This window comes from Danio rerio, chromosome 25 (genome assembly GCF_049306965.1).
Source record: "Danio rerio strain Tuebingen ecotype United States chromosome 25, GRCz12tu, whole genome shotgun sequence".
Classification (NCBI taxonomy): domain Eukaryota; kingdom Metazoa; phylum Chordata; class Actinopteri; order Cypriniformes; family Danionidae; genus Danio; species Danio rerio.
The window spans coordinates 16,175,780-16,201,709 of record NC_133200.1 but is presented as its reverse complement, the minus strand read 5'-3'; the positions used below and the strand labels follow the sequence as shown (position 1 = coordinate 16,201,709).

Below are 25,930 nucleotides of genomic sequence, written 5' to 3'. Positions count from 1 at the left end.
GAAGAAAAAAAAAATCAAATTCTGACTTCAACTGTATATATATATATATATATATATATATATATATATATATATATATATATATATATATATATATATATATATATATATATATATATATAAACCATGTCTCAAAAAAGTCCAAGCATAATTAATTCTGTCAGAATTTCGTCAAAATACCTGCAGCTTTAATTATATTTAGTAATTAGATGGCAAATAGATTAAACTATATAATATGTACACATTTTCCACCTCATCTGATTTATATCACCACAGTACCTTCTTCTAATGCGTCTTCTTGGCTCAGTACTATGTTTTCGACAGTGGTGATATTTTCAACAGTACGGGCAGTGTGTGGACAAACACTCCTTGCCACACAACATACTGATCCAGTGCAATCGATTTTCGCTAACGAGTAATCCACTTCAGCCATTCAGTTCTCGTAAACCTTTGATCAAGCTCTTATCTTCATTCGAAACCCCATTTTTATTTAAGCCTTATGCAGCTAAAAATAAATACATCGTCATTACACCATCATTATATCATCACCAAGGAAAGTAAATAAAAGGATTTTTCTAATGCAAAGATTTCACTTATTCCTGTACAAAATGTAGTAATTATTTTTGTATATGTTATTGCTTGTTTTTTATTAGACATGGTATATATATATATATATATATATATATATATATATATATATATATATATATATATATATATATATATATATATATGTGTGTTTGTGTGTGTGTGTATACACACACACACACACACATTATTTATTTATGCTCCCTTTTTTTAACCTATTTTTAATGTCTCGTATCTGAAAGTTTCAGGCACAGATCCGCATGTCTGAAGTTGAAAAGGTTGGTCACTTTATATTTTACTATTTTAATCCGTTGTACGTTGCTTTACATTTTGATTAATATGTTTTCTTCTTTGACAGCAACGTTACATTAACAATATTGAATTCAAATATTAATAAATCATCATCTGACTAAATGTTAATGACTTCTTCAAGGGTAAAAACCTGTTGGCCACTGAACTGAAAGACAAAGAGATCACAAGCCTGAAGGAAGAACTAAAACAGCTTCAGGTACACAAAATCAATACAATGACAACAAACACTTACAAGACAAGAGCATCTTGCTTTAGGGACATAAAGGTAAAAGAGTGGGAAAATGCATCTCATCTGACCCTGTGAGTGGGGGTCTGTGTAGGTCTATTTGGTGTTGTCGGATAAATGATGTCACATGGTTGATGTATGTTTTCTCTTACGGTCCATCAAACACTCGGTTCAACCGTACCATTGGCCAATAAGGTCCCTTGTTACCCTTTTATTTGGTAATGATAATCATAGTAGTTAGAATCGGAAAAAAAGGACAATATTATATTAATAGTAATATATATATATATATATATATATATATATATATATATATATATATATATATATATATATATATATATATATATATATATATATTTTAATTATAATAATTATGTGTTTAAATATTATTAAACATTGCAGTTATTGTGATTTATTCTTGCTTTTTTATTCAGTCTGGAGTAAAATAATAATTTTTAAATAATAACTTAATATTAATTTGCAAATAATAGTAATTCATAGATCCGCCATGGTTGTTTCCATATTTATTAATATGATGCAATTATGATGTAATATAATTGTTTTTTTTTTTAAGTAGGTTCATCTTAGGTCAGATATAATATACATAATATTGATAGATATAGATATATGCACTGATACAATTCACCAAACAAGAAATTATCATTATAATTAAAACATAATTATACACTAAATAAGTATGTAAATAAAAGGTAAAATACCACATATATACACAAAGATATGCAGTTGAAGTCAGAATTATTAGCCCCCTTTTGATTTTTTTCTTCTGCTTTGATTTCCCAAATGATCTTTAACAGAGCAAGCAAATTTTACCAGTATGTCTAATAATATTTTTTCTACTGTAGAAAGTCTTATTTGTTGTATTTTGGCTAGAATAAAAGCAATGTTTAATTTTTTTAAAAGCCACTTTAAGGTCAAAATTATTAGCTCCTTTAAGCTATATATTTTTTCGATTGTCTACAGAAAAAAACATCATTATACAATAACTTTCATACGTAATTAACCTAGTTAAGCCATTAAATGTCACTTTAAGCTTTATAAATGTCTTGAAAAATATCTAGTAAAATATTATTTACTGTCATCATGGGAAAGATAAAATAAATCAGTTATTAGAAATGAGTTATTAAAACTATTATGTTTAGAAATGTGTTGAAAAAAATCCTCTCTCCGTTAAACAGGAATTGTGGAAAAAAAAAACAGCAGGGCTAATAATTCAGGGGGGCTAATAATTCTGACTTCAACTGTACAAACATAAGATAACATAAAAATAATAATAATAAAAAGAAACGAAATAAATAAATAAATAAATACATAAAATAAATAAATAATTCAAAGAAAAATAAGAAATAAGGCAATTAAGATAGGTGTCTCCTTAAAAAAAAATTTAAGAGGGCTCCGGACTTTCTGGAACTGTTCTGGCTTTTGTTTTATTGCAAACCAAATCTTTTCCATTTCGAACAGCATGTGAGAAATCAAAAACCCATTGCCGATAAGAAGAGGGAGCTGTTGACTTCCAATTCATAAGAATAAGTCGTCTAGCCAGTAAAGTTCCAAAGGCTACACTATCTATGTGCATCTAAACAGGTTTTTCACTTCATCACTTTTGTTACCATTTGATCTATAGAATAATGGAAGATGTCAAAATAATAACATAACTAGAATTAATAGAATAATAATAGTTTAATAGTTAGAAATTTTATCTATTAATATAATGTAATAATGTATTGTTTTATTTAGTAATGGTAATCTGCACACTAATTGTGATGTATTCTTGCACACGTATCATTTATCATTTGATTTCTAGTATTATGGAAGATGTTAAAATGATAAAAAAGCAACAACAAAAAAAAACAAGAAAAAAATTATGTTGTAATATTTTTGTTTATTTATTGTTTCTGTTTTCTTTACAATTATGTAATAAGCAATTAATTAATTTGTAATGGTAATTTGAGCAATTTTAACCCAAACACTCAAAAAATATTAAAATTACATAAAACAGCTTAAAGTAAAAAGAAAAATCAATAATTATGCCAGTAATATTAATAATTCTAGTCTTTGCTCTAATTTTAGTTAACATTTTTATTTGTATGATTTAAGATTGTTTTTTTTAAATGTGCTTTCTAACTTTCAGTATAGTAAATCACTTAAACCACATTTCTTTTTCTTTTCCTACTGTCTTGCAGTTGCTCAGGTACAGTTTGGAGAAGAAATTAGGCGAGCTGGTAAGGATTTCCAATTATATAAATTGTTGACAGAGGCAAGTGGGAGTGGGAAGAATTAAAGAGGAGGAACTTAGAGGGAGAGCAGATCATCAGGAGTAACGGATAGGGAGGCCGTGACACGTGAACCGCCAGCGCCGCTGTGAAAATACCACTATTAAAATATTTTATATCGAAGCCTCGCTCTGTTTAACCTTTCAATGGCGGAGAGGGGAATCAGTTTGATACAGACAATCAAACAGTAACGGGCTGCGCTTCACATAAAAGCCCCTCAGGCATGTTTTTTGAAGTTGACTCCTTATCTAGCAGAAAGCCGAGATGTTAAACAAAGGTCTTCAAACTCTCGATGCAGTATATATATATATATATTTCGCCGAGAAAGAAGAAGTGTTATTACTTGTAGAGCCGAATGGGGATATTCCTCTTCGAAGGGAGGACAATGTGTTTTTAAACTTTTCAGGAGCAAAAGTTGCAGCTGCAAACACAAACCAAAGACAGCCACCTGAACCAGCTGGGAGAGGTGGAGAGACGCTTCACAGCCATTTCCAGACAGTGCGCGATGATCAGACAGGCCCATGAGAAACTCGAACAAAACGGTATGACTAGAGCAAATTAGTATTCACTATTAATTGCATAACCCGCTTGTTAAGTTGTTACTGGGGCTGCACAATATTGGAGAAAAGCATTGCGTTTTTTTTTTTTGTGTGTTATTGCGATTTCATAACTTTCTTCAGATGACTTGAATATACACCATTCTGCTTTTTCAAACTACTCCTACATTGTTTGGCAATTGTGCACCAAATTTGTCTCAGATCATCTTCAGACTGTGTTGACCAAAAGTTATGGAATTCATGTCAATAGACAAAACTTTTGTCATGTAACATGAGTAAACTTGATGTAATGCTGCCAGGATAAATCAATGCAATGATTTGAAGTATTAAAACCAAACTTCAAGTGTGTGATCTAGACCAAGATTATTATAGTAACCAAAAACAAACAAATTTATTTCTGTATTAGTGATCACGATCGTGAACGAATCGGATCTCTTAAGTGAACTGGTTAAACTAATTCCCCACATCGAACTGAATCATTTGATCTAGATTTTCTCCAGTAACGTTAAGACCTTATCCACAAACAACTTACTTTTTACATGCCTGATACCCCCTCTGACTTGAAATTAACCAATATATACTGAGTTATTCAGTTATTAGAACAGTACACCGAGATCAGATTTGAAAAGCAGTGAACCGATAATACTCAGTGAATATATTCAGCAAACTGAACACAAACAGTACATGACAGCCTGCTGAGACTGAACCAGACTTGAACAACTGCAGCGCTGGTAAACCAAGGGCTTAATTGAGAGGATCTGGTGTAGCGTAAGTTTATTTTTTAAAACAGAAAGTCATGATGGAATTTAAATAAGTGAAACATTGCTTTAGTTGGGTTGCAAAACTTAATTGTAAAAACTTTTCAGATCATGGTGATGTTCTAACTGACTGAAATTATGATTGCTTACTACATATTTTTGATATGTTGAGTCCAAACCTGTCATAAAATGTCAGGTTCGGGATTCGAACTTCCCATCACTACCGTTTATTTAACCTCATGATCAGCCTTGCACACATATTTTACTTAAGGCTGCTGTCCTGTGGGCTTTTGTATTCGAATTTGAGGTTGGGTAGATGGTGGTGTTTTTGTGTAAAAAAATGTAACCTATCTTTGGTTGAGTTTTTATTATATATTATTTATTCTGATGATTTTGAATTTTGCACCTAACAAATATCCTAATTTACAAAAACAACCAACAAAAACACTGAAACTAATAAAAAATAAACTAAAACTAGAAACAAGTAAATCTACCTTCAAAAACTCTAAAAACTAATTTAGTCAAAACGAAATATATTCAAATAAAAACTAAAACTAATATAAAATAAAAACTATTATAAACTTAATCTAGACCTAACATTGACCAAACCACATCAGTTTGCACCATCTTCTCGGTAAAATTGTCAAACAATTTGAATTCTATTAATAGAAATCGTACAAATTTTATCAAATGACTTTTGAATAGTTGTGTCTATTGCCATGAGACTGGTCTTGTTAAATTCCTTGGATCATGCCGAGAACATTGATATAATTTATTCCCTAATTAATACAACTTCCTTTCCACCATCTTGAATTAGTTTGAAAATCTGTTGTGTTGAACTCTCTGTAGATAGTTTGTCCAGTTTCCACCAAATTTGGCACAGGCCATGCTGCCTAAAAGTTATATATTTTTCCAGTTGCTCTGCAGCTTGTTGCCATGCTTGTTTATCATGTGGTTGCTGGACTACTTGGCCCTAATAATTGCTGCTTGCAGCTATATTTGTTTGTGTAATTTTGTAATATGAACGGCCTCTACATGAAGTTTTATAAGCAAAGGATAGATAAATACAACAGAACAAGGAAAGATAGATACAATAGAACAGGAACATACACATGAAAGAAACTGCTTTATGTTTTTCTGAAGATTTTCAGAAATTAAATAAACAAATGTAAAATCTAATATTTATATTTTTAAATAATTACAATTTGTATGTTGTATATGTGTTTTTGTATATTTTGAAAAAATTTTGTACAATTTTTATTTTTTTTGCGTGATTTCATTTCCCCTATGTGCCATTTTTTATTTGTACTGTTTGCTTTGTACACTACAGTAGCCACTAACATGAACCTCAATTATAAATGAAATCCAAATATTGAAGTAAATCAAAATGTAAATCACTTGCCCAGTAGATAAACACAGTTAAATATTTTGATATAAAATATTATGTTGGGGCAATGCAGTGGTGCAGTATTTAGTGCTGTCACCTCACAGCAAGAAGGTCGCTGGTTCAAGCCTCGGCTGGGTCAGTTGGCGTTTCTGTGAGGAGTTCACATGTTCTCCCTGCATTTGCGTGGGTTTCCTCTGGGTTCTCTGTTTTTCCTTACAGTCCAAAGACATGCTGTACAGGTGAATTGGGCCAATCCCAATTCTATTTTTCACACTAGATAGGTTTCACTCATTCACTCGCTCGCTTTCTTTCGGCTTAGTACCTGATTTCACATCGGTTGCCATAGTGAAATAAACAATCAATTATTCTGGCAATTGTTTTATGTGTTCCTTCCAGATCACAATTGATCTGCATAAATCATTCATTCATTCATTTTCCTTTGGCTTAGCCCCTATATTTATCAGGGGTCACCACAGCGGAGTGAACCGCCAATTTATCCAGCAAGTATTGCACAGCAGATGCCCTTCCAGCTGCAACCCAGTACTGGGAAACATCCATACACACTCATTCACACTCATACAATACGGCCAATTTAGCTTATTTAATTCACCTGTATCGCATGTCTTTGGAGTATAGGGGAAACCGTAGCACCTCGAGAAAACCCACACGAACACGGGGACAACATGCAAACTCCACACAGAAATGCCAATTGACCTAGCCAGGACTCGAACCAGCAACCGTCTTGCTGTGAGACGACAGTGCTAACCACTCAGCCACCATGTTGCCCAAATATAAAACAAATACATTTAATTTTTGTTAAAGCTACAAACATTGCTTCTTGTGCCTAAATGCTTAAAAGTGTTCAAATGTTTACAGGTCTTAAATGGAAGGTTCCCATTTACTCACACTCAAGTGGTTCTAAACTTTTATGAATTTCTTTCTTCGGTTGAACACAAAGCAAAATATTCTTAAGAATGTTGGAAAAGAGCAGCCATTGACATTCATAGTCCATCCATCCCTTGTCTGCCGCTTATCCGGGGCTGAGTCGCAGGGGCAGCAGTCTCAAGAGAGACTTCCCCAGACACATCCTCCAGCTCCTTCGAGGGGAATCCCAAGGCGACATAGTTCCTCCAGCATGTCCTGGGTCTTCCCCGGGGACCTTCTTCCGGTGGGACATGCGCAGAACACCTAGGTAGGCATCCAGGAGGCATCCAAAATAGATGCCCAAGCCACCTCAACTGGCTTTTCTGGATGTGGAGCAGCAACTCTACTCTGATCTCCTCCCAGGTGACAGAGCTCCTCATCCATAGTGATAACAAAAAATACCCTGGAAGACAATGGCTGCTTTTTTCCCCAACATTATTTAGTGTATCTTTAGTGTTTTCCCCCACAGTCCAAAAAAGTCATGCAGTACAGGGGAATTGAATAAACTAAATTGGCCGTAATGTATGTGTGTGCATGTGAGAGTGTATGGATGTCTCCCAGTGCTGGGTTGCAGTTGAAAGAGCTTCTGCTGTATAAAACATATGCTGAATAAGTTAGCGGTTTCTTCCGCTGTGACGACCCATGATGAAAAATGGGACTAAGGCAAAGGAAAACGAATGACTGAATATAAATGATAATTAATAAGTAATTATGAAAACGATCTGCACGCTGTGAGCGTATATTAGTACTATTTGTTCACTTTTCAAAGTTTAGACGTATGCATGACGTCACGTAACAAGCGGATAAAATGCAAATAAATTTTTAATATTGTTGAAACTGGATGGTCAGTTGCACAAAACACAGACCTCTCTATATAAGCTTGTCAAGTATATCATGCTCTGTACAGACAAATGAGCTATTCTCAAAACCTGTTTAAGATTAATTAACAATTTTTTATAGAGTCAGATTTTAGACCTGTTTTTGCATCTGCATCCAATTAAATTATGCACGTCACTTTTCAAAGCAAATAAAAAGCAAGTTTGTGGTTTTATGTTTTAAATAACTATTTGGAAAATGTGATGTTAAAGTCCCCCCCAAAAAACAAAACTAACCATGTGATTTTGTTAGCTCACATTGCTAGTTTTGTGATGAACAATTTATCTGTGTCATTAAGAAAAAAATGAGAAGTCTGTTAGGTTGTAATAACTCTTCTGAAACCACTTTCCCAATCTTTCTGAATGAAATGCTTACTTTACATCCATTCATCCTGCGGTAGAAAAAAGCAAGCCACACCCACTGTTTGCTCATTTAAAATTCAGTTTTTCTAGGAACTGTATCACATTACGAAAAGAATAGTGATCGCAGCTTCAGGTTCACAGGAACTTTAAGATAAAACAAGATAAAGATAAAACAACACAGGAAATCTGGCCTTTTAGAATCTTCTTTGGACGACTTTAATGCTAAAAGCAGAGTGTCTTTTAGTCCCTGACCCAATGATAGCATTTTTTGGCTGGTCAGATTTTCTGGAGACTCTCAATCAAAATGTATGGTCACCTGTTCAGTATGGCATGATCATAGCTAAAAAAGTTATGCTTTGTTTCTGGAAGAAAAATGTTAGTCCTTTCTCTTCTAACTGACTTCTTCGACTGAAATCCACTTTACATTTGAAAAGAAATAGATAGACCTCTTCTGGGAACTGTGAAATTTGATAAAACATGGAATCCAGTCTTTAGAAAAAAAAAAAAAAAAAAAACCATAAAGACTAATAGTGTTGTTTAATTTCTAAAGATTTGTAATTTTTTTTCTCTTTCTCTTCACATTTATTGCTGTGTCTTTTTGTAGTTCATATATGTTTTGTATGTTGCCATTTTTCATTGTTTTATGCTTCATTTTACATTTTGCACAGATTATTGTTTTACAATGGATTTGTCTGTGTATAATAACAACTATACAAACAAAAATAAAACAAATAAAAACTATAAAAATTTGAGTGTCCGCGAGGTCTTAAAATGTCTTAAATGAAAAAAAAAACTAAATTTTAGGCCTTAAAAGTCTTAAATTTACTGAAATATTGTGGTCTTAAATTATTTTAAACAGGTCGTAATTTTCTTACAGTATGTCCATGTAAAGCTACTCAATCAGGCTAACGCCCATCCAATCACCAACAATCCACCTCAAAAACGTTTTAACAAAAGTTTATTTAGAAACTACAGTATTTACCAAAATGATAAAATTTTATTCCTTACAATAACATTTGTTTTTAATGCTTTTTAAAAATGTTTTAACTGGGTCATTAGAAAAAAATCCTTAGAGTTTAGTCTAAAATTTGTCTGAAATTTCATTCATAATGGTCTTAAAAAGGTCTTAAAAAGTCCTCAATTTGACTTGGAACCTGTAGAAACCCTTTAAATACACTTTGTAATAAATTGATTTGTCATTCAGCGAACATGAATTATTTGTCCATTGTAGGTGAATGCTAAATGAAAGTCTGTGTAGCAATGCCAAGCTTTTTTCCTCTTTTTTTTTTTTTTTGAAGTTGAAGAGGCCATGCGAATTAATAAAAAGCTCACATCCATCAGTGAAAAGCAAGAATCTACGATTAAAGTCTTGAAAGAGGTAAAAAAAAAAAGAGCACTAAATCATTCTTGTACTACTCTTGATTTGCTTTGAAGTTGCATCACTTTGTCATAATTTGTTGCGTCTTTCATATTTAGGATTTCGAGAGATGTAACAAAGAGTTGGTCGCATTTAAAGTGTCTTCAGTCTGCAAACCTGGGGAGGAGCGTTTACAGGATATATTAAGAGAGCAACAGATTCAGCAGCTTCAGCAGAAACTCTTTGTGGTAGAAATTTAAATAGAAATAAAGTGATTAATGATAAAAGTGAAAGTGTCTAAAAATTATTTATTTTTAGGAAACGGAACTTAATCAAAAACTAAGAATTGAAACAGCTAACGAGAGGGCAGACAAGCAGGTAAAATCTGAAACTTTTTAGGGTAACAATGGATTGGTGAACACTCGGATGAATTGGTGTTTTGCGTGTATGTGTATGTATGTGTGTGTGTGTGTTTTAGGAAGTAATGAAATCCCTCCAGCACAGTCAGAGTTTGCTGCAGACACAAACAGAAGCCCTGAGCCGAACAGAGAAGGAGCTTCGTGCACTCTGTGAGGAATATCAGGTCAGGCAAAAAGACAAACAAGATTATTTGAAAGTAATAATTATAGGCAGGAGTGAACGCCACACGTAACAATTCAATTAAATATTGTGTTGTAAATCTTAAATCATTTTAAACAGGTCTTAATTTCCTTATTTCCAAGTAAAGCTACCCAATTAGGTACACACTATCACCAATTTTTATATTTTTTTTATTGCAAAGAGATACACACTACGGCTGTTAGACATAGTTACAGCAAATTCTCCTAATTTAATTACCTAGGCAGGGAAGAAAACTAAAGCAACAGATCCCTTTTCATGATCTTCCATTGATACACAAACTATTTACAGAAGTTACCCATTAGAAAAAAATATTAGTGTTTAGCCCAAGTCTAAAATGTAATTCAGAATGGCCTTAAAAGTGTCTTAAAAAGTCTTAAATTTGACCTGAAGAAACTTGCAGAAACCCTGAAACCAATATCCCTTTTGAATTAAATAACATACACAAAATCAGCAACTCTATTTAGTCAGTTATTTATATTTTTAAAGGATTACAATTTGTATGTTGTATGTGTGTTTTTGTATATTTTGAATTTTTTTTTTACAATTTTTTTTTTTTTTGCGTGATTACATTTCCCCTATATGCCATTTTTTTATTTGTACTTTTTGCTTTGTACACTACAGTAGCCACTAACATGAACCTCAATTATAAATGAAATCCAAATATTGAAGTAAATCAAAATGTAAATCGCTTGCCCAGTAGATAAACACAGTTTAATATTTTAATATAAAATATTATGTTGGGGCGACGAAGTGGTGCAGTAGGTAGTGCTGTCGCCTCACAGCAAGAAGGTCGCTGGCTCGAGCCTCGGCTGGGTGAGTTGGCGTTTCTGTGTGGAGTTCACATGTTCTCCCTGCGTTAGCGTGAGTTTCCTCCGAGTTCTCTGGTTTCCCTCACAGTCCAAAGAAATGCTGTACAGGTGAATTGGGCCAATCCCAATTCTATTTTTGTACCCCTACCACTTCCCCTTGGCCCTTGAAATAGAGTGTAAAGGGTAGGGCTTCAAAATTTACCCACAAGAATTGGGACACCACTACAACACCTGCACATGTCATCAATTCATTGCGATCTCTTGCTTCATATGAAATCGACGATCGCGACTGCTGTAGTTATTCCAGTTGTGTTTTTTGGTATTTTTTGGTTTTTAACTTCAGGAAATCACTGAAGGCATATATTATATATATAATGCATATATATATATATATATATATATATATCATAACCATATAATGTGGCAATAAGATCGTAACTGTACTTTGCATATTCATATTTGGCCATATTTGTCTATGTAAACATACAAAAAATGACAATAACATCATTCCAGACACTCTAAAAAGCTTATTCTCGGCCACTAGACTTTTGTGACAGGGTATTCGAGTGTCATCGAGGGACAGAATGTTGTGGGACTGCAGGAGTTATTATTAGGCATTATGGATAGCCAAAGTTAGTTTTTATTTTTGCGTTTTTTTTTAAGCATGAAGTAAAAGATGAATGCGATTATGATTATTTTAAAACATATGCTTGTTTGTTGTAAAAATTCGTAATAATGACAAAAAAATACTAATTTGTGCATCTCCTTACTTCTGTGTGCAGCCATGCTGCCTGGTGTATTCTGGGAAATTTTCTTACTTCTTGGTTTCGAGTGTGGTCCTGAAAAATCTCAGTTTGAAGGGGTATCTAGCCCTTCACTTAGGCCTGTGCGTTCAAGCTAAAGAGAATTAGCACACCCCTACCCCTTCACGTAAATGTGCAAATTGAGGGGTAAGGGGAAGGGCTAAGCGGTAGAATTGGGATTGAGCCTTAGCTTACCCAATTCACCTATAGCGCATGTCTTTGGACTTGTGTGGGAAACCAGAGCATCCAGAGAAAACCCATGCCAACACGGGGAGAACATGCAAACAGAAATGCCAACTGACCCAGCCAAAGCTCGAACAATCAACCTTCTTGCTGTGAGTAGACATCGCTACCCACCACCCCTCATTAAAATCTGTAAAATTCTAAATATTCTGATATGGCATACGTATTCAGAAGTAAACAATAGGCACGCAATGCTCATAAAGTTGATTGAATGAACTGAAAATCACTTTTGCACATTTACAACGCACGAAGTGCAACTCAATAATAGTAAGTGTGTTTAATGTCCGTTTACAGCCTCCTTCTCTTTTATTTCCCCCATTCCTCTATTTAATTCACTTAGTCATTCACTGATTAAAACCATTATTAACATGACAAAAGCCAACTGATTTGTATGGGCCCCTCCATCTGTTTAGAATCCTCTGTCCAGGTTAAATAAACACATAAAAATTTATCATTGCATTAAAAATTTTCTGGGTGATTAATTTCATTGCAGGTCCTTAAAACAGAACATGAATTGAACCAAGACAGGACCAAGGAAAGAGAAGACAGCTTTGCTCGCATGAGAGATGAATGCCAAAATTCTAAACTCACTTGGGAAAAAGAGGTGAGAGCAAGTGCTAGTGAAGCACTGTTTTGATAAAAAAGATAAAAAAACAGATAATAATCAGTTTATTTGTGGCGAGATATGCGCTTAATTGGACATGTCTCTTTCTTTTTTTTTTTTTTTATTAAACTTGAAATATTTCGTTAAGAAAATGACTCATGTTTTTTTTACACAGATTCTGCGATTGCAACTGTCAATGAAAGCAGATCAAGAAGAGCTAATAGCTGTAAAAGAGGCATATAGTCAACTCCAGGAAGAGTATAAACATCTGTATATAGCTAATCTTCATAAAGCTCAAGACATCCATTACTCTGAGGTAAACTGATCACTTATAAACACAGAAACGGTGTAATACGCTTGGGGATCAGACATTGATAAATAGCTCTTACTGTTTTCAAAAAAAGTACAAGTGTGATTTAATTATGATCTTTCATTACAGATTGCCCTGAAAAATCAAGAAAATTCTCTTAGCACAACATCTAACGAAATTAACTTTGTGAAGGTGAGCAGTCTTCACACACATCTTAAGGAGAGTCATATTATTCCTTATGATAACTCTGAACCAACGCATCAACCTGATAAAGATGTTCCAGGTAAGAAAGAATGCAAATTGCCTTCTCTGGCCAAGCTTGGCGCCGCTATAACTAATAATTTCATACAGAATGAAGTGCAGGGAGGTGGATAGTGGAGTCTCTTAATCAAGAAAGCTTACCTGCACTTCTCCTTTTTCTCTCATAATGATGCATGCTTTTCATTTCCTCACACAGAAGAGTCTCAGAAGGCTAGCAAAGATGTCTGCTTTCATTACGACGACACAGAAAGAGCACCTGTACTTTTACAATCAATTGTGTCTGATAACATTGCGAGACCTGAAGATGTCAGTCCCATGATGAATCATCTGTCAGAGTTGTGTGGTGAAACAAATATGGGTGTCAGTGAAAATGAGCCGACCTGCAATGCAGTTGATAAAAGATGCCCTTCAATCCCAACTCAAAGTGACACAGACAGTCGTCTCACTGAGCTATCAGGGCCTGAAACCAGGTCTGTTTACCACATAGACGGAGACCCTTTGGCTTTGGAACTGAAAGATAGGCCGCTGTTGAGGAATCTGTGTACTTCTGAAGTGACTGAACGCCAGACATCAGATAAACATGCGGACAGCCAGGGATACACTACATCTCAGTCCAACAAATTCAAAGACCACCAGACTACTGTACCTGGATTTATAGACTGTGCATCACAAAAGGAAAGTCAAACAACTTCTGAAAGACTTTCTGAAGACAAAACTGAAAATGCAGATACACAGAAGACAGTGGAGTTCTATGATAAAAGGACCCTTAAAGATGATATGATTGCTACAAAGCCACGTCCATGCAACGAAGCTCACCATGAGGAGCATGAAACCAAACCTGAGAGTCCCACATATTTAGATTCTCAACACAGTGAGTCCAAAGAGTTTTCATCATCTGAAAAGGTTCAAGTAGCTTCGCTAAGTCTAGTTCCCCAAGTGTATGGTTCTGCAGAAACAAGCCTTCATGAGCTGAAATCTGAACAGTTGCCTCTAATTAATGACATTGCTTTAGTCAACTCTGTGCACATGATATTTGAAAATGATGATCAGAAAAACATTGGGACTTCTGATTCAGAACCACTGAAACCTCAACAGACAGAACTGGGAGGTTCTTATGAAGATTCCAAGACCACAAACTCAAATCAAGATCCTTACTCTTCTGGGTCTACAATGCTAAAAGTCCAATCAGATGTTGATCAAAAAAACATTTCGCTGGTAGATACTTCCAACCATTTTGGAGATCAAAGATATCAGTCATCCTTTACATTGGATCCTCTTGTTGATCAGACCATTTTAGTGGCCTCAGCCAACACAAAAGAAGTATTATCTGAAAATGGTCAAAAAGATGATGGGATTTCAGATTCTGAACTTCTGAAACCACAACAGACTGAACTAGGAGCTTCATCTGAAGAATCCAAGACCACATACCCAAACAAAGATCCTTCTTCTCTTGGCTCTACAGCTGTAAACGTCCAAGAAAAAGTTGACCAAAACAACATATCAGTGGAAGATACTTCCTACCATCTTGGAAATCAAGTATGTCAGTCATACTTTCCATTGGAGCCTCTTGATAGTCAGACCATATCAGCGACTACAATCAGCACAAAAGAAGTTGTATTTGAAAATGGGCAAAAATCTGATGGGATTTCAGACTCACAACCATTGAAAACTCAACAGTCTGAACTTGAAGTTTCTGCTGAAGAGGCTAAGACTACAAGTCCAGATCAAGATAATTCTCATGAATCTACAACAGCAAAAAAACAATTGGATGTTTCGCAGAAAGACATTTCAGTGTCAGCTACTTCAAACCATCTTGAAAACAGAAAGTCACAGTCATCATTTGCATTGGACATTCCTGTTGATCACACCACTTCAGTGACCTCAATCAACAAAGTGGGGGTCATATATGAAAATGCTCAAAACGATGTTGGAATTTCTGATTCAGAACTACTAAAACCTCAACAAGGTGAACTAAGGATTTCTCCTGAAGGTCCGAAGACATCAGTCCAAGACCACCAAGACCTTTCTTCTGGTTTTTCAACAGTAAAAGTTCAATCAGATGTTGACCAGAAGCACATTTCAGCGATAGATGTTTCAAACCATCTTGAAAATAGAAACTCTCATTCGTCCTTTGCATGGGACACTCTTGTTGATCACACCAATTCAGTGACCTCAATCAACAGAGTGGACGTCATATTTGAAAATGCTCAAAACGATGTTGGAATTTCTGATTCAGAACTACTAAAACCTCAACAAGGTGAACTAAGGATTTCTCCTGAAGGTCCGAAGACATCAGTCCAAGACCACCAAGACCTTTCTTCTGGTTTTTCAACTTTAAAAGCCCAATCAGATATTGACCTGAATCACATTTCAGAGAAAGATGCTTCAAGCCATCTTGAAAATAGAAACCATCATTCATCTTTTCCATTGAGCACTCTTGTTGATCACATCTCTTTTGTGGGCTCGATCAACAGAAATGCCATATTGGAAAATTATCAAAAACATGTTGGGATTTCTGATTCAGAACTACTGAAACCTCAACAAACTGAACCAGGAGTTTCTTTCAAAGACCCCAAGTTCAGAAACCCAGACCAATATTGTCCTTCTCCTGGACCTACAATGGTAAAAGTCCAATCAGGTGTTGAACAAAAAAACACTTCAGTGGTAGACACCTCAAACTATCTTAGAAATAGAAAGTCCCAGTCACCTTTTGCATGTAAAACTTTTGTTGATCACACAACTTCAGTGGCCAGAGTAGACACAATGAAAGTGATGTTTGAAAATGGCCAAAAAGATGACAGGATTTCTTCTTTAAAACCACTGAAAGCTCAACAGACTGAACTGAGAAGTTCTTCTGAAGAACCCAAGACCATACAACCAAACCAAGATCCTCCTTCTCCTCCATATTCAAAAGCAAAAAACCAATCAGAAGTTACCCAGAGGTACATTTCAGACGTAGACACTATAAACCACCCTGACAATAGAAGACGTCAGTCATCGTTTGCATGGGACACATTTTTGAAAGGAAACAGGAAGCCTCAGATACCCTCAAGACCTGAGCTTTGGCCATCTGGATTTCACAAGAATGTTTCTCAATATTGTGCTCCCCTTTTTACGAAGGATAAACTTGCAAACATAGGCATGTATTGTCTTTAAAGGATACGAATTAATACTCAACCACAACATACATGTATTTTCATTTTATATCCTGTTTTCACAGCCATAACAAAGACTCATGACAGAATGGACACTTCAATCAAGCGTCTCCCCCAAAAAAGTGACAATCAAGGAGAGTGGAATGCAATCAAGCAGTCTTTTCCTGAAATGTTAATGGAGAAAGTAAGTTTCCAAACACAGGCCAGTGAAGAATCTAGTGTGTTAACGTGAGAGGCATGAGCTGCTGCACACGCTGAGTGCTTAAAGACGACTTCCATTCCCAGAAGTATTTCGGCAGGGTGAAATGGCAGCATTTTTCTCAATTAAACGTTGATAGAAAACAGCAGGACAAAAGTCTCCGAATATAAATCACTGAGATGCAGCCCAACTCCAAAGGGAGCTAAAAGGCTAAAATGGAATAAACCAGAGATCGTTTTAGAGACTGTTTTTTTCAGTAACATGATTATATCCGGTTTCGTCTAGGCTTTTCAAATGAAATCAATCAAAATAGAAGCTTTGTAAATTTTAAGACAAATATTCTAAGCAAGGACGGCAATAAGTAAACAGCAATTTGTAAAGAACATAACTGGCAAATACTTTCAAATAGTATGCTTGTATTTTTTATTTAAATGTATATCATCTAGTTCTGTTACAAAAAATTATCATTTTAAGAAAACAACAAGTTTTATTTATATAATTTAGAAAATCTTTAAATTGTTAAGTAAATAAATACATTAAAACCAATGCAAAAGTTCACAATCTGTCAGAAATTTTGATTATTTTTTATGATCATAACAGTCATTTAAATAAAAAATGTATACTCTATGTATATAATTCCTCTATGAAATTTTATTAAAATACTTAAAGGACCACAAAACCCTCCGTCTCAGCAGAGTGTTTTTACACCTATAGTTTGAAAAAATTCAGGAAAGTGGGAAAGTCCAACTTTGTTTAACTGAGAGTGTTGAGTGGCCAAAGAGGCAAGGGTTTGCATGAAAAGGGGAGTTTCAGTACATGCACATTCTAATTTTCACAGCGGCAAAACAGACGAAGGGGAGATAGACAGTGACTCTGTTTATATGGACAACAGTAATCAAATTCTTTGCCTTAATCTGAATAAGACAATAATATGATTAAGTTGTTTACATGAGTTGCTTTTTGGAAATTTTGTTCATGGTCCCGTTTTACATGTTATAGCACATAATTCGACTAACATAACTGCCACGCTATCACATTTCCTCCAAAGTTTTATGTAAAGGCAACACTGACGACCCATGTCTTCTAACAATTCTTCTTCCACTTGGTTTTTAACATAACGTGGCGTCTCTCTGAACACTGTAACAGTTAAACAGGTCTTTGAAGCTGTAACATTTATACTAATGAATTTGCACCTCATTCATAATAGAGAGCGCTGATTATTCGAACCAAATCTTTCTCATGAATTTATGCTGAAAACTCAAAAGACGTCAGGTTGTACCATGCTGGAATTTACACAAGGATTTCATCGCCATGACGCAGCTTCAACATTTCTTTTTAAACCGGAAGAACAAATTTGCTTGAAATAACACAAAAACAGAGGCGAGGCAGTGGCGCAGTAGGTAGTGCTGTCGCCTAACAGCAAAATGGTCGCTGGGTCGTTGGTTCAAACCTCGGCTCAGTTGGCGTTCCTTTGTGGAGTTTGCATGTTCTCCCTGCCTTCCCGTGGATTTCCTCCGGGTGCTCCGGTTTCCACCACAGTCCAAAGACATGCGGTACAGGTGAATTGGGTAGGCTAAATTGTCTGTAGTGTATGAGTGTGTGTGTGTGTGTGAATGTGTGTGTGGATGTTTCCCAGAGATGGGTTGCGGCTGGAAGGGCATCCGCTGCATAAAAACTTGCTGGATAAGTTGGCGGTTCATTCCGCTGTGGCGACCTCGGATTAATAAAGGGACTAAGCTGACAAGAAAATGAATGAATGAACACAAAAACAACCAATTTCACTTTTTAGTGAAATTTATGTGTCCTAATAGTGTTTTTAGCTTCATATATGACTGTCAACATCTCAAAAAATGTGTTTTGGTGTTTCGTGACCCTTTAAACTTCTGATTCATTTAAATGAAAAACATCAAAAAATAAATGCAAAAGTTCTTGTGAAACAATGATGATGTATTTAAATGTATTTATTTATCATTTTATTAAAACCTATTATATTACACAAACATCAAGTTTTAAAGTATGTTATTTAAAACTAATTTAAATAACAAAGTTAATTAATGTAAATATTATTCATTTATCTATTTTTGTAACATTTTTTTATCATCACTGTGATGGATCCTAATTCAAATTTCTAGGGTTTCACTTTCCATTACTATTAATGCTTCCATCAAAATGAAAACCGAGAGTGTTCTGGCACTTTTATGACTGCTTTTATTTTTCCTGCAGGAGAATCCAGTTCACATCTCCTACTGCTCGACTCGGAGCTGCAGTCCAGCCCCTTCTTCAATGGGTAATGGGCTGCGACAAGACTGCACTCCTACTGTCCCTCCTCCCAAACTCCAGAGCTTGGAGAAACAGGACTGGCCTATGACATCCAGCTCTGAAGGAAAAGATGAACGGAAACAATCTGACATAATGGCCCAGATTGCAAAAATCCAGGAATTTATGTCATCTGAAGGTTTGATGCCCCAAAAAAGACGCAAAATTGATTGAGATGCATTAGGAACAGCAAGTTTAAAGAATATAACAGAAAAATACTTTATAAACTGTATAATTAAACACAACAAATACATGCAAAAAGTATTAAAAAATACTGTATATCACTAATTTGTTGTCTATGTACATTTGAAGAGTTTAGATGCAAAAAAAAAAAAAGTGCCATCTGGAATTTTCTTCTACTATGAGTATTTTTCTCAGCCTCTTTTATTTAAACTTAGTTATTTCATGTTAAAGGCAATGAAAGTAACATATTCTTTGCCATACAAGTCTAATTACTGAACCTACATATAAGTACTTGAAATAAATGCTAATTTTAGGAAAACATTTCAGGGGGCACTTTTTTGGTTTTTGCATCTGAACTCTTCATTTATTAATGTATCCAGTTTAGTTACTAAGGATTATCGTTTTTAGCAAACAGCAAGTTTTGAAGTCTATAATACATTAAATAATATAGTAATTGAAAAAATACTTGCAAATGCTCTTAAAAAAAAAACAGGTCAATATTTTTGTTTTCAATTTAAATGTGTTGATTTATTCAGTTTTGTTATTAAAGATTATCATTTTAAGCAAACACAGCAAGGTAAAATAAATGTAAAAAACAAATTATATTAAAAGGAAAAAAATACATAAAAGATAAATGCAAAAGTTCTTGAAAAATGTGTCATTTAAAAAAATAAAATTACATTTATTTATTAATCCAGTTTATTACCAAGGATTATTATCTTAATCAAACAGCAAGTTTTGACGTATTCAATTAAATCTATATAAATGCAGAAAAACACATCTAAAAGTTCTTGAAAAACAGCATGTTATTATTTTTTTCTATTTAAATGTATTTATCAATCCAGTTTTGTTACTAAGGATTATTTAAGCAAACACAGCAAGTTAAAATAAATGTTAAAAAAAAAAACTTATAATATTCAAAAGAAAACAAATAAATAAATATATAAAACATTCATGCAAAAGTTCTTGAAAATCAGCATGTCATTTTTTTCTATTTAAATCTATTAATTAATCCATTAATCCAATTTTGTTACTAAGAATTATAATCTTAAGCAAACAGCAAGTTTTAAAGTATCTAATTGAAAACATATATACAAAAAAAAACATCTAAAAGTTCTTAAAAACAGCATGTCTATATTTTTTTTCAATTTATATTTAGTTAACTGGTTTTGCTTCCAAGGATTTGCTTATAAATGAAATGCTATTAAAAAGAAAATAAAAAAACAAATGCATAAAATATACAAGCAAAAGTTCATGAAAATTGCATGTCCATCGTTTTATTTAAATGTATTAATTTATCCAGTTTATTACTAAAAATGATCAATTTAAGCAAACACAGCAAGTAACAATAATTGAAAAAAAACTAATAATATTTAAAAGAAAAGTAAAATACATAAAAGATACATGCAAAAGTTCTTAAAAATCAGCATGTCAATATTATTTTTATTTAAATGTATTCATTAATTTAGTCTATAACTAAGAATTATCAATTTAAGCAAACACAGCAAGTTAAAATAAATGCTTAAAAAACAACATTGAAAAGAAAAGAAAATAGATAAATACATAAAAGATACATGCAAAAGTTCTTGAAAAATTACTTGAGTAATTATTTAATCCTAAGCAAACAAGTTTTTTTTTTTTTTGTTTTTTTTTACATTTAGTGATAATCCCTGGTAAGAAAACTGGATTAATAAATACATTTAAATAATGACGTGCTGATTTTCGAGACCTGTTGCATGTATCTTTTATGTCTTTATTTATTTTTTCTTTTCTTTTTAATATTATTAGTTTTTTTACATTTATTTTGGCTTGCTGTGTTTGCTTAAAATGATCATCCTAAGTAATAAACTGGATTAATGAATACATTTAAATAGAAAAAAAATATTTGCTGTATTTTTTTAAATGTATTTTTTATGTATTTATTTCTTTTATTTTATTAGTTTTATAACATCTATTTTAACTTGCTGTGTTTGCTTAAAATGATAATCCGAGATAACAAAACAGAATAAATTAATAAATATAAATTGAAAAAATTACCGACATGCTATTTTTCAGGAACTTATGGATGTTTTTTCTGCATTTATATAGTTATTTTAATTAGATACTGTACTTCAAACTAATAATATTAAAAAGAAAAGAAATATACATAAACAATACATGTAAAAGTTCTTGAAAATCAGCATGTCAATATTTTTTTCTATTTAAATATATTCTTTAATCTAAGGTTTATAATCCTAAGCAAACACAGCAAGTTTTTTAATTAAAAGCAAGTATTTAATTAAAAATATATAAATAAATGCAGAAAAAACATCTAAAAGTTCTTGAAAAACAGACATGTCACATTTTTATAATCTGTTTAAATGCATTAACTTATATTATTTTGAATTACAATGTAATGTTTTTTAATCCAAGATATAAATTGATCTAGTTTCTAGTGATCACCAAGGATTATCATTTTAAGCAAACGCAGCTAGTTTTAAACTTTATTATTAGCATAAATGTAATGATGTACATTAGAAATGTTGTTACAGTTCTCCGAGTTATTTCCAATCTTCTTTATATGATATTTGTTGCTGTATTTTCCAAATAATTTACCTGAATAAATGTTGACAGACTTTCTCAAAAGGGTCAGATGTTTGCATCATGTTAACCTATCGCTAATCAAGGTAAGTGCTACACATAAAACCTGTTAATTACACTACACAAGCTAATTAACACTCATTACTCCCAGGCTAGCATGCTCATTCCTCAGAGGGCATTTAATGGGCAAACATTGCTCATTTACATTTGGTACACAAACTGTGGCCAACTATAACTTTGGGTAATTAAAATACACAAGTAACGGGAATCAATTAACACATATCAAGCCAAATTAACATTTGCTAATTAGTCTCCCATTAAGTTTATGTCCTTGGTAAGTAGGCTGTGGGGATCGTGTGGACACGTGTCAGGGCGATTCAGATGACAAAATAAAATGTGCTGCATATGGCGACACAATGAAAGCAGATACTTGCCCCATGACAAAGAATTGTGCTTAAATGTGTACTTTTATTATGTGTTGAGGCTTGAAAACACACTTTTTATATATTTTGGACATTAGAAGACCCTGTAAACTGTGATTTAAATAGTAATTTTGCTTTTATTTAAGTTATTAGTCAATGCATATTATTTCCTAACAGTAAAAAAAAATTGTTAAGATTTACCTTAATTTAACCTATATCAAATGTTTAAATTTGTTGAATATTATGCTTTAAATTCTACTCTGTATTTTAGAATTAATACCTGTCAAGTGTTTTCATCATCATCATCATCATCATCATTATTATTATTATTATTATTTGATTCATACTTAAGTGTGTTTTTTTTACTATATTATTTGCATATAATATTATTTGCATGCACTTCTACTTATTTAGATATTATTAATGATAAATTATACTATCTTACCATATTATATGTATATATCATGGTGTCTGCGGGGTCTTAAAAAGTGAAATATTGTTTTGTAGGTCTTAAATTGTTTTGAACAGGTCTTAATTTTCCTTTGTTTATGTAAAGCTACCCAATCATAAAATTCTGAAAATTTTTACCATTTAAATTAAGTTTTTCAATGCAAATTAAATTAAGCTAAAATACATTTATTAAAATGCACATCAGTAGATTAAAATAGATTTTTAAATGTATTAAATTTCAAGTTATTTATTAAAAACATTGTAATAAAAATATATATTTCATTTAAGTTATTTATTTTATTTCTATAAAATATTTAAGATATTTAATTCATACTTACGTGTGTTCCTTTAAACTATATTATTTGCGTATATAATATCATTTGCATGCACTTGTATTTTTTGATATATTATTAATTATATATTATACCATATTATATGTATATATCAGGGTGTCCGCGACGTCTAAAAAGACTTAAAATATTTTGAATTTCAAAGATGGTCTTAAAAAGTGAAATATTGTCTTGTAGGTCTTAAATCGTTTTAAACAGGTCTTAATAATTAAGCTAAAATACGTGTATTAAAGTGCACATCAGTAGATTAAAAATATTTTTATTACAGCGTTTGTAATAAATACATTGAAATTTAATACATTTAAAAAATCTATTTAATTTAAGTTGTTTATTTTATTTATATAAAATGTTAAAAATATTTAATTAATTTTAAGTGTGTTCTTTTAAACTATATTATTTGCATATATAATAAGATTTGCATTCACTTGTTAATAATATATGTTAATTATATATTATACCATCTTATATGTATATATCAGGGTGTCCGCGGGGTCTTAAAAAGGCTCAAATTTCTAAGGCCTTTAAAAAGTCTTAAATTCACTGAAATATTGTCTTGTATGTCTTGAATTGTTTTAAACAGGTCTTAATTTTCCTTTGTTTATGTAAAGCTACCCAAACGATCCAACACGCACCCCATCACCAACAATCCATCTCAATAAAACTTTTAGCAAAACTCACTTTATAACTAATATTATTTTATTGTTTACTTGACATGGACATCACAATTACACTCGACAAACCAAATGCATTTTGTTTAAGTGTTTTAGCAGACTAAATCCTCAACAAAATGCATTAACAAAACATTATAATTCTTTATTTAACCCTTTATAAGTCTGAAATTTAATTCTTGATGGTATTACAAAGGTCTTAAGAAGCCTTAAATTTGACTTGGTGAAAATTGCAGGAACCCTGATATATACTACCATCTTAAATATAATCTGTAGATCCATTTTTTTACTTATATTTTAAATTTAAGAATTAAACTGTTTTAAGCTAATATAATAAGCTAATATAACACTACGATAGTCTATATTGTGATAGTTATGATAGTCTATGTGTTAATATTTGATATACTATATTTTAGAAAAATAAAGCGGACGAGTTTCTATCTTGAATTAAGCACTTTTAAGAGCTTCAGAAAAACAGTACTAAAAATCATCCAGCAGAAAACAAACGCACACCTCCAAGGTCCCTCAGAGGTTCACCTTAATACACTTATTCATTATTAATATGTCAAAATGTTAATGTCCTCATAAAGAAGTCTTATGCGTTCCAGCCACTGTGCCAGCAGTACTGACCCTTATCCTTCAAGGGAGTGGGCAATATGAAGAGTGTAATTTTAATACACACACTGGATTATGAAGTGGCAGTGCTTTGAAACAGTCAATTACACTTGAGCGCGGGAGGACCCTAGTGTTAATTACTAGTCGGTTTTATATAGTGTGTAAATACAGAGCCTGCTGACATTCACATTCCATCACCGTGTCCTGACTGCCACAGCAAATTAGCCTGACCCGTTTGTGTGTGTGTGTGTGTGTGTGTGTGTGTGTGTGTGTGTGTGTGTGTGTGTGTGTGTGTGTGTGTGTGTGTGTGTGTGTGTGTGTGTGTGTTTTGTGTGTGTGTGTTTGTCATATTCATTTAACTTCAGAAGAGCATTCAGTCCACTTCTGATTATGAGGGTTGTTTTTGTGTTTAGGTCCGTATGCTTTGCCTATTTTCACCTTATGAAAATTTATAAAGATTATAATTATAAAAATTTAATGTTCTGGATCTAGTTTTTTGTTTCCTTTACTTAATTGTTCTATTGGTTTTTTTTTTATTATCAAATATATGTAAATTAGTTATTCCATTGCCAAAATTAACGAATTTTTTAATATTATTTTTGTAAATAAATGTAACAGGGGCCAGCTAGTGAAGCAATTGATTTCCATGCAAAGAATCACCAGTTTGATTCCAGCTCAGACGGGGCTGGGTGCAGTGGGATTGTTGGGTTACATGCAGGGCTGGACTGGGACAAAAAATCAGCCCTGGCATTTTGGGCCAGAGCGGCCCACTACATACTATCAAAATGCTACCCATCTGTGCACACCCTTGAATATGTTTACCAACTCCTATTCTATAAAAGCACAAAAGCCATATATAGGAAATAATAAAAGTTGACAAATTAAAAATATAATTTATTGTTATAATAAAAGTATAATCCACATTGGAAGTCCATCTTGTGTGCCTGTATGTTTTGAGGGAGCCTATATTAAACAATGAACATAAAAACTGATTGCTGATGCACACAGTTAATATTGATTAACAAAATAAAGTTAAATAATAATAAAAATAATAATAGGAAGTTTCCGCGGGCCTTGGTGCAAATGAAAAGTAAAAATAAAAAGTATTTATAGACAGATAGGTAACTAGATGCGCGTTGCTTATGCTCTCCATACGCGCACGTGTTGTCTGAAACAGGCGTGACTCTCGACTATTTTGACAAACACCGACATTGCACGCTCACACAGATCCCAAAATGGGAGTTTGTGATTGGGTCAGCCCAATGTCAATAAAGAATGGGCTGCAGATTATGTCACATGGGCTGGTCTGTCCGGAAAAATTACATCTTACTTTCAGAGTGTCACAAATCACAGCATTTTCAATTAATTTGGCAGAAAAACACGGTCTGCTGAGTGTTTTGTGTGCCGATCGAATCATAAGAAGATGATCAGCCCGGCCCAAAAAGTATGTCGGCCCAGCGGGAAACTGCCTGGTCTGCCAGATGGCCAGTTCACCCCTGGTTACATGTGGGGGCTTTGGATGGGAGTGAGGTTTAGGGGGGCGACTGTAACAGAGGCCAGCTAGCGAAGTGCTATACAGGTAAACCTATAAAGGTGCTCTAGTGACAGACGCTAGAGTTTTTAGCCCTCTTGTTAGAGCAACCAACTCCTATGCAAGGAATCCCATGCAAAATATATCCTAGGAGGTATGTTTTTTGCAG

The 25,930-nt window shown here is 33.2% G+C and overlaps 1 protein-coding gene across 3 annotated transcripts in view; it reads left to right on the top strand.

Annotated features, from left to right (window-relative positions):
- ccdc73 (coiled-coil domain containing 73) overlaps positions 1-19,945 on the top strand; it is a 31,146-nt gene extending 11,201 nt beyond the window's left edge. For 2 of the 3 annotated variants that reach the window (XM_073942141.1, XM_068217395.2), the window contains exons 6-19: positions 831-866; positions 1,022-1,096; positions 3,331-3,369; positions 3,827-3,962; positions 9,583-9,662; positions 9,761-9,889; positions 9,960-10,019; positions 10,120-10,224; positions 12,611-12,721; positions 12,897-13,037; positions 13,161-13,314; positions 13,489-16,431; positions 16,513-16,631; positions 18,870-19,799. In XM_073942141.1, coding sequence (XP_073798242.1) covers positions 831-866; positions 1,022-1,096; positions 3,331-3,369; positions 3,827-3,962; positions 9,583-9,662; positions 9,761-9,889; positions 9,960-10,019; positions 10,120-10,224; positions 12,611-12,721; positions 12,897-13,037; positions 13,161-13,314; positions 13,489-16,431; positions 16,513-16,631; positions 18,870-19,136 — 4,395 coding nt within the window. In that variant the 3' untranslated portion in view covers positions 19,137-19,799. Of the gene's footprint in view, positions 1-830; positions 867-1,021; positions 1,097-3,330; positions 3,370-3,826; positions 3,963-9,582; positions 9,663-9,760; positions 9,890-9,959; positions 10,020-10,119; positions 10,225-12,610; positions 12,722-12,896; positions 13,038-13,160; positions 13,315-13,488; positions 16,432-16,512; positions 16,632-18,869 lie in introns of all 3 variants that reach the window. The other variant, NM_001423341.1, reaches the window with a different exon arrangement.
- The last annotated feature ends 5,985 nt before the right edge of the window (positions 19,946-25,930 follow it).